The sequence below is a fragment of the Stegodyphus dumicola genome, chromosome 10, assembly GCF_044657685.1.
Source record: "Stegodyphus dumicola isolate Sdum_Otavi_A_Nest chromosome 10, ASM4465768v1".
Classification (NCBI taxonomy): domain Eukaryota; kingdom Metazoa; phylum Arthropoda; class Arachnida; order Araneae; family Eresidae; genus Stegodyphus; species Stegodyphus dumicola.
Window position 1 is genome coordinate 102,674,873 of NC_140777.1, and position 9,759 is coordinate 102,684,631.

At 33.4% G+C, this 9,759-nt stretch overlaps 1 protein-coding gene across 3 annotated transcripts in view; it reads left to right on the forward strand.

The window, feature by feature from the left end:
- Positions 1 to 8,629, forward strand: part of LOC118203536 (uncharacterized) — a 145,358-nt gene extending 136,729 nt beyond the window's left edge. For all 3 annotated transcript variants that reach the window (XM_085825343.1, XM_085825340.1, XM_085825341.1), the window contains 2 exons: positions 1,019 to 1,354; positions 7,004 to 8,629. In XM_085825343.1, coding sequence (XP_085681469.1) covers positions 1,019 to 1,354; positions 7,004 to 8,212 — 1,545 coding nt within the window. In that variant the 3' untranslated portion in view covers positions 8,213 to 8,629. The remainder of the gene's footprint in view (positions 1 to 1,018; positions 1,355 to 7,003) is intronic.
- Positions 8,630 to 9,759: the final 1,130 nt, after the last annotated feature.

Here is a 9,759-nt window from a genome sequence, read left to right on the forward strand (position 1 = left end):
GACGGAACAATGAAGATCGCCAAAACCGTGGGCAAGACAATCGACAAATACAATTTAGTTCTAATATGATGGTGCAAGGGCCAATGCAAATATGGCTATACTTGGATTGACATTTTCAAATCGTCTGATTTCCGGTTTTGCCGATTTGACTTCGCCATTTCTCTTCCCAGATTTGAAAACTGTAAAGAATCTTTGCATATCGTTTGAGATCATCAGTCATCAACAAATGGTTTGCCTATAATCTCTCCTTTAACGCATTAGTCGAGTCTTTCTTGCCTCAACGCAGTATTTTCGTTGCGTGACGTTATGCTGGTCATCAAAACTATCATTTCACAGCTCTTGTAAATCTTGCGGCAGAAAATCTTTAAGTTTAATTTATTTTTCCTGGTAAGCTACGGTTTCAATCTTAGGGTGAAAAATTGTTTATTTATCTTTAAACTTCGAAAACTGCATTGGATATAGTATGGCAAATTAAGCTTTTTGAAAACTGTTTATCTGTTTCTTAAATATTTTATCTTTATTTCATTTATAGTACTCTATTTCGCTGATGTAATTTAAAATGAATCTAACTAAGGTTTTTTAATAACAAAATCTATGTAGTTCATAAAAGACATTCCTAATGTTATACATTGTGTATTCGCCTGGACAATAAGTTTTTATTGATTTGTCTTCTTAGTCTTTCTTTTTTTCTGTTTTCTTTAAAACAGACAGCTTTTAAATTTCAATTGAAACGTCTTAATATGATGATAAATATAAAATCAGTGAGGTAATTTTAATAATTTCCATACCTTTCGGCAAAGAATTCGAAATGCATTAATTGTTTTACTCGGGTTTTATAAAACTAAGCGCAGCTTTTACCATTAAACTTACCGCACAGGCTAAATGCATCCAAAATAGACATCTGTTGATAGGATTAAAAAAAAACTATTTTTTTTAGATTGTAAAATAAAAATTTCTATCATCTCTTTTCTGTTGGTTGCCAAGATTATCATTGCAATAAAATATATTTATTCCGTAGGTGCCAGAGATGGTCAACTTTTTGGCTAAGTATATCAAGAATGATCAAGTTGGAACAATAGCTAATGCACACCTTGCTCACGCTGATGCTGAAAGTATTTTCTCAGATGAATGTATCAGAATTGCAAATATATTCCACGTAGCTGTTGATTTCGCAAAACATGGAAGAAACGTGCATCTTCATCCTCTTGATAGACCAATGAAATATCCAGATTTTATGGAAAATATTCGAAAAGAGACATATAAATCAAGGAAAGCGCTTGGTAAAATGTACAGAATTTGTAAAGACTTAGAGTCCGAAAATGAAAGCGCAAGCAGTGACTATTCGAATGTACAGGTAAGATAACCAGCAATAATAAAACATGTATAGGGATGTGTAAGAACATATATACATTTGCCTAGCCTTTTAAAATAATGAAAAAACAATGAAATGAAACGACTTCATTAGGAAATCCTTTTATGTTCTTCAATACAAAGTATTCTAGATATATAAAAATACTATATAAATATTTAAAAAGACCTTAAAATGCAAGGTGATTATAAAGTAAATTATATAACTGATAGCGATCTCGAAAGTGTAATGCGTGTTCTGGCAATATTTTGTAACGTAATCCAATTTCGTTTGTACTATAAATTTCGTGTGGCATGTATTCATTGAGCAGCTCAAGTGAAGCGTCTTGTATCCAGTTATCAGCTGCATGAAATCCGCTTCCTCCTCCTCACCATGCAACTTTTGATGAACCATGTTGGATTTTACTCTCTCCAAATTGTAAGCCATATGTCAGTTGATATAAAATTCTGTCCTAGCATTTAAGCGAATTAGTGAAATAAATCTCTAGAAATAGAAACATTTTTTTAGCTTTATAGCTTGAAAGCATTCTAGTTTCAAAATTTATATTTTTAGCCAGCAGAAAGATTACCCTTTGTCTGTTTAGTTAATAATATCTGCCTTTTCATGATAGCAAAACATGACCAATATTTTCCTTTTTTTCTCCTTTAGTCTACAGTTAACTTTTCCTTTCCATTCAAAGACTCTAATATACGATAATCTTGGAGTCATTTCATGACTCTCTATGAACATAATGTGTCTATCCCAAGAGGAAGATTCTGAATGTGGAAACCTTCAAAGATAGGATATAGAAGTGGCATTTCCACCTCCTATCAGCTGGTATTCGAGAATGATCCTTCACTCATTTATAATGCTTCTAGAGGATTGTTTTTGCTAACTTTAAGATAAAAAAAACTGTACGCCTCTGAAGTCCAGTGCAGGCAAACAACTCTGAAAACAGAGTCCCACAAGAGAAGGGATCGGGGTGGTGCGAAAATTTCAGTCAAAACAGTTTTATTTAAACACTACATAAAGCCATCGTCCACAATACATTAAATGATGAATTATGAAAAGTTTTGATTGGTACAAGCAGGATATTCCAACTTTGAAGAAACCGTTTGCCAATCTGAGTTTAATAAGTTGCGGATTTTCTATTGATTAGTTTGTAACTTTTTGGTTCCTAGAAATGTGAACGTAGTAAGTGACTGAGTTTATAAGCCAGTGAAATTAATAAGCGGCGGATACTGCGGTACTTTTCTTATTCACCTTCTATCTATAGTACTGATTCTTCAAATAAATTCAAGTTTTCATTCTCTACATGATTTTTCAAGCTTCATTCGATTCTGAGCTTTTTTCGTTTTTTTTTTCTTCTCTCTTTAACTTTTTTTCTTTAAAGTTTTCCTTTCCTAATATACTTTGCAATACCAAAATTTGTTTAGTTATCCATAGAACTGAGGGAGTCGAATTGTTCCAGCCCAAGTATTTTGAGCTCGTTTTGTATCACTAAGAGTGTTTTTAGCTATAGAATAATACAAATTTTACGAATTTTGTATAATGTAACATGAACGTCATACGTCAAGTTACTCGTACAACTTCAACATCGGCTGATCGAGACCCAAGAAGTTGTCAGGACTAAGTCTTCTGTGCATACTTTTGGCAAACATAATGGTGACAGTATCAAGGTCCTGATCTCGAACAGTGAGCTGAAGGCAGCTATGTTCTTGTGAGTGCTAGAAGAATTACAACGTAAGAAGGGTGTAAAAGACCCTTTTATTTAAATCACTGTTTACAGCAACTCCCAGCTCGGGAGTGATAACAGAAAAATAATGACCCCCGCTTGGGTCAAAACTGAACAATCAAACAATTTAAAGTAAAGCTTAAGTAAAAATCCAAATAGTCGCAACTCTCAGAGCTTAAACGCGAGATTGGCCTATTTATGGTGCGTAGCAAGCCTTAGCTAAGTACTAATGCACTTAAATCACTTCAATAAGTATTAGAGTAATGGCGCTACGGCGTAAGAATTTAAATACTAACTAATCTGGCGAACGTCCACCGAGCCGACGTGGTCTGAGACTAAAAGCTCTCTCACACTTGAGAAGTTCTCACTAACCTTTAAATACAAAACTTGGTTCCAAACCAAATTAGTATAATGCTGAACCGCGCTCTCATTCTGAAGGGAAGTTGAAATAAGAGTTTACAGAAAAGGGTAACTTAAAATAAACCGATAATTGGCTTAATGAAGGCTTCAACTAGGAAACCTACTAAATGGCAAGACATTTCGAACTATAGTCCTACGACAAAAGAATATTGGGCTCTCTGGAGACTCACTTCATATTCGAAACGGCGTGTTGTGCCGGAAGTTCGACTAGGATGATGGCAGCTAATCCTTCTAAGATCACGGATTCCAGACGTTGTGGAAGAATTTCACAGTAGTCCAACAAGAGGCCACTTCGGAATAATGAAGACTTTGCATAGAGTTCGGGATCGTTTCATCTGGAGTACTGGAAGAGCTCCCGTGCAAACGTGGTGCCAATCTTGCAATGCTATTGTAGGCCGGAAAAAAACCAAAGAAACGCAGCTGAGGGAAACAGCAATTTAGGAGCGCCTTTTGAACGCATCGCCTTAGACATCCTGGGATCTCTGCCACGAACTGCTGATGGCAACAAATACATACTGTTTTGTCAATGATTACTTTACTACTGGCCTGAAGCGTATCTTGTCTCTGATCAAGAGGCTGTCACGGCGGCAGAGGTAATCATACAGAATTCAATTTCCATATTTAGAGTGCCTCTTCGTTTACATTCGGATCAAGGAAGGAATTTTATCTCGGTTGTAATTAAAGAACTTTGTAAATTACTCGGCCTAGACAAAACTCAAATGACACTTTTACATCCCCAATCAGACGGTATGTTAGAGAGGTTTAATCGAGCTATACTTAATAACCTAGAAATTAGCAAGACTGGGACAAGAAGTTATCTCTGTCCACGAGACTACTGGCTATCCCCCATCCCAGATGCTCTTCGATCGTAACCTTTGTCCTTCTGATCTGTTACTCCGGATGCGTCTTCGCCTGAGGAGTATATCCAAGATCTCTATGCACGGTTTGAAGTAAAGCTCAATTTTACACGACTGCACTTGGCGACGAATAAAATGAAGACCTGATAGGACACAAGAGCCACAGGACATCGATTCAACGAAGGTGACAAGGTGTGGTTATGGAATCAGATTCGACAGAAAAGACTTTTTCCTAAACTACAGTCACTCTGGAACGATCCTTACACAGTCGTAAACAGCCTAAACGACGACGTAGTTCGGATCCGTAAATCAACAAATTCTAAGCCTATAATTATTCATTCCCCTTACTATGGCCATAGTACGTAGTCATTACAGAGTATAAAAATTAATAGGATACTAAGACCATAGTCCTTTTTGTATATAAATATGTAAATTTGTGAATTTATTTATTGATTTAGGATTTGATTTGATGTTTGTTATTTATTGAAAGTATTGCTTTAGTATTGCATTTATTTTTCTTGTAAGTATGTCTCCCTGTCCATAATTGTAATGCCGTTGACGTGCAGACCTTGGGAAGGGAGCAATGTTATGAATTTTGTATAATGTAACACGAACGGCCTCAATAAACACGAAACAAGCTTTATCGGAAAAATAAGATTCCAAGGCAACTCTGTTTCTTTAACATGGAGGTAAATGGCTGTCTCACTAAATCGGCGAGATTTCGCTAAACTGACGATAGTTTTGGAGATTAATTTTTGCGGATAAATTTGGTGAGAAATCGCCAAATGTCGCCGAACAAGTCGGTCATTTGACGATATTTTGGTCCGGTCCCTGTGACTATAATTGATCACTATCTGTAACTGTAACTATATATCTTATATCCAAATGTGTATATGCGTTCCTATAATTTCGCGGAATGGGATGTACTGGAAGTGTCTCAGCGGCCTGCGGAAAACTATATAAGACCGGTGAAGCATCAGTTCTTTAATTTTTAGTTCAGAGTTGACTTCGGAGTATTGAAAGATCTCCGTGTGAGCTTCGCTGTTTGGATGCGCTTTGCATTGCGTATATTAAGTTCTTAGTAGTTTGAAAAGAGAACTACTGATTGTGCTCTGTCATACTGAGAAGAGCTGTAGAAGTACTTTTGTGGAAAATTCCAAAATTGCAAAGTGTTTCTTTTGGGAAAATACATTTTATCAATCTATCATCGGTTTCTTTGTGCATTCGATGCATTACGAGCCCGTATGCATGTAACAATAATGTAATAATAATTATTATTGTAATATTTAATAATAATAAATTATTCATCACAATAAATTATTAAATGATTTCGTACACTAGAAACAGCTTACTTTGGGGTCTTTTGCTGTTGACGAAATTTTACTGTGCAAAGTGATGCTTTCTGTTTTGCTGCATATAGCTTGCGAAGTGAAACTATAGTGTACTTTCATTAAGTTTCCAAATTATTGTTTTCATCTAAATATAATACTTGCAGCCTTTTAGCATGTCTGTATGGAATGTGTTTGAATGTTTCTTCAGAATACTCCATTCTCAATTTCAGTGCATAAAATTTTAATTTCTATTGAAAAACGGCCAGATATGAAACCTCCATTGATCGTGCACTTTTGCCAAAATTTAGAACCCATAAAAAGCTAATTCAGAAGTCAAACAACAAAAATCAGCGTTATATTTACAAAATTTTCACAGGACTAGTTTCGATGGTTTTACCGAACCACCATCTTCAGCTGCAAAACCGAAAAAAAAAAAAAAAAAATTGTTGTTTGACTTCTGAATTAGTATTTATTCGGCGTGTTATTGTGTCTTAAACATAAAAAGCTTTTTAAAACTTATTTTCGAAACGTAATATGACATTTTTCGTTTCTCCCTAGTTAACATTCGAAAGAACTTTCCAGAACTACCGCATTTTAGCAGAGTAATAAATAAAAGCTTTTCATACGTGACGAAAATCAGGAGATTCTCGATTTTTCATCACATCTTCTGGGTAGATCCCTGATTCTCCTGTTTTTTAGCTTTAAATAGTTTTTATCAATAAGTAAAATCTATTGAATTAATGAAATTTAAAAATTGTACAAATTATATTTCCCCACCCTCAGTGATTTTCAGGGTAATTATTCGTATGAAATTTTATTTGATTTGAATTGTCTTAATCTGTAGACATTGTAGAACTTTATATGAAAATTCAACCAATTTTTAATCAGTTAATATTTTTATTTATTTCTGTTTTACATCGATATACGGTACATTAATATTTTTAACCACACAGTAGTATGCATATTAACTATTAATTTTATTTTCATCTGGGAATTTTAATTTCGGAATTTTCTCAGCCTTAAGTATAAGAAAATCACAAAATAAAAGGAGCCAAAGAATATAAAATTTAGAATATTTAACTAATATTAATATATTTTATGTATTATAAATAATTGAATAAATGAAATCGTACATAATAAAGTCGATTTGGAGTTTTTTCGAAATGGTGCTGCTGCACATTGCACCTCCAGAAACATCCGGTTGTTTATATTTAAAAGTTGACAGCTATGACTTTCGTAATTCAGTTAAAACTTTGACCCATTAAAAGCAAAGATTTAATATTTTCAATTATATGTATTTTTTTCTTTTTAGGTGGATCCTTATTTAATATATCCAGGTTGGGAAAAATATAAAGATGATGCCTTGAAAAGTAGAAATAAATACAATACCTTACTTCGATCAGTTTTAAGGAACTATGGTATTCAGCATGAAGCTGAAGCCTTTTCTGGAGCATTCACGAAACTTCATTGTCGATTTCAAGAACGGAATGATCGAGCTGAAGTAGAAAAAGTTATTATGGGTTGTATTAAAAGATTGTCAAAAAGTATGCTTGAACAATTTTTAGATGAATTCAAAGATACTGCAGATATAAATACCACTCAGGAGTATATACTACAAAAGGCTTCCGCGTGGTACATAGTAACGTATAGTGACAGTGGTACTAAATTTCTTAGCTTTCCTTGGACCGTTTCTACATATTTATCTAACATAAAAATTAAAACTTCATCTTTTAATCCGCTGCCTGTTTCACCGCTCATTGCTAATATGGATGGACAGATAAAACTGTGTGAAGCTAAAAATATTCTACCCCACCCTATAGAAACAGATATTTGGTTAGAATATGAATTTTTGTGTGATCCCATAACAGTAAAGCTTGCAAGCAGAGTATTGATTCTATGGGCCCAAGATGAGCAGATAATTGACAGATCGAGTTACAGCCACACAGGATTTCTGTATCCGAATACTTTAATCAGACTTTTTCTTCACGTTGCTGAACTTGCGCATTATGTTTTTAAAAAAGGGAAACAGATGTCTTCCACAGAGAAAAAAGTCTTCTCGCCAGCATCTCTAGTTTTAGAATTTTTTAGATTTTGCACAGCTTTACGTTTCTATAATAAAAATGAAATATCCAGCGTGATTCCTTTTTCGGTGTATAAATACAGTAAGCTGGCTAAATCAGCTGTAGTTGCATACCACAGGTTTGCTTTGTCAGGTGAATTTCATTGCTTAAATGTGGAGAGAAATAATATTGAAGAAAAAATGGAGATGAATCCAATACAGATAGAAAGTAAAATATTTCCTAAAGTGCCTATTGATGCACAAACGTTACAAAAGGCACAAGATGCTCTGATAAAATATTCAGGTGTAGAGGATGTAACAATGCGAGAAATTCGGCAAACTAAAAAAGTTTGTGTTACTGCCTATGGTTCTGAACTATCAATCAAGATATTGAAAGGCATTTTGAGAAAGCATGCTGTATTAAGAACACTTTTTATAGATGGAAGAATGCCAGATGAATGAATAATCTGCTTTGCTTCATGTGTATATTTTCCCCCCAATTTTAAAGTATTTCACTCATAATTATTGTATCATTATATATTTTTCCTGACAATTTTTTTATACAAATCTAGTTTAAATTACTGTTTGTTCTTTTAATTTTGTTGTTATAATGTTTCTCTCATTTTCTACATTATTTTTCATTTGTATTTCTTTAAAAATGGAATTATGTTTTCAATGCCTGTATTTCCTGATGTATGTTCACGTTCTGTTTAATGAATAATCTGGACTATTTTTTAAAGTAAACTAGTAATTTTTTTTATATATGTATTTAGATCTTCAATTTTCAGTCTTTTTCTAATACAGTATTTTTTTATATTTATATCTTTGTAATTGCATAAGCTTACATTTTTATATCTAAATAAAATTAATTAAAATAATTACTTGACTTAAATTACTTGAAAATAATTACTTGAATTAAATAAAATTACTTGACTGCATAATCAATTTACTGAAGTCATAGTGCTGTCAAGGAGTATTATGGTATTTGTCTCAAATATTAATAAGCAATCTTCATTCTCCTTGGATAGGTTTAGTGTTAGAAAATTAAGTTGAATAAATTTGATGTACAAAGCCGTACTTGAATTTATAACTAGATTGAGCATTTGAAATATTTTTGCAATAAATTAAAAATTACTTCAGTAATTTGCCATAAAGTAATAAAAATTAAAAATCTCTTATTTAGATAAATGTTATCTCAGCGCCCTACAGTTAAATTAAAAATGTATCTTTTAATCTGCTGCCTGTTTCACCACTCATTGCTAATATGGATGAACAGATAAAACTGTGTGAAGCTGAAAATACTCTACCTCACCCTATACTAGAAACAGATATTTGGTTAGAATATGAATTTTTGTGTGATTCTATAACAGTAAAGCTTGCGAGCAGAGTATTGATTCTGTGTGCCCAAGATGAGCAGATAATTGACAGATCGAGTTACAGCCACACAGGATTTCTGTATCCGAATACTTTAATCAGACTTTTTCTTCATGTTGCTGAACTTGCGCATTATGTTTTTAAAAAGGGGAAACAGACGTCTTCCACAGAGAAAAAAGTCTTCCCTCCAGCATCTCCCGTTTTGGAATTTCTTAGATTTTGCATAGCTTTACGTTTCTATAATAAAAATGAAATATCCAAAATACTTCCTTTTGCGGTGTATAAATACAACAAGCTGGCGAAAGCAGCTGTAGTCACATATCACAGGTTTGCTTTATCAGGCGAATTTCCTTATTTGTATTTTGAGAAAAAACATATGAAAGAGAAAATAGATATGAAACCAATACACATCGAAAGTAAAATTTTTCCTCCAATACCAATTGATAAAAAAACATTGCAAAAGGCAGAAGATGCTGTGATAAAATATTCAAAAGTGGATGATGTAACAATGCGAGAAATTCGACAGACAAAAAAAAATTGTGTCAGCGCTCAAGGCACCGAATTCTCAATAAAAGAGTTGAAAAGCATCCTTAGAAAAAAAACATGTGCTAAGAGAACTTATTAAGAATGGGACA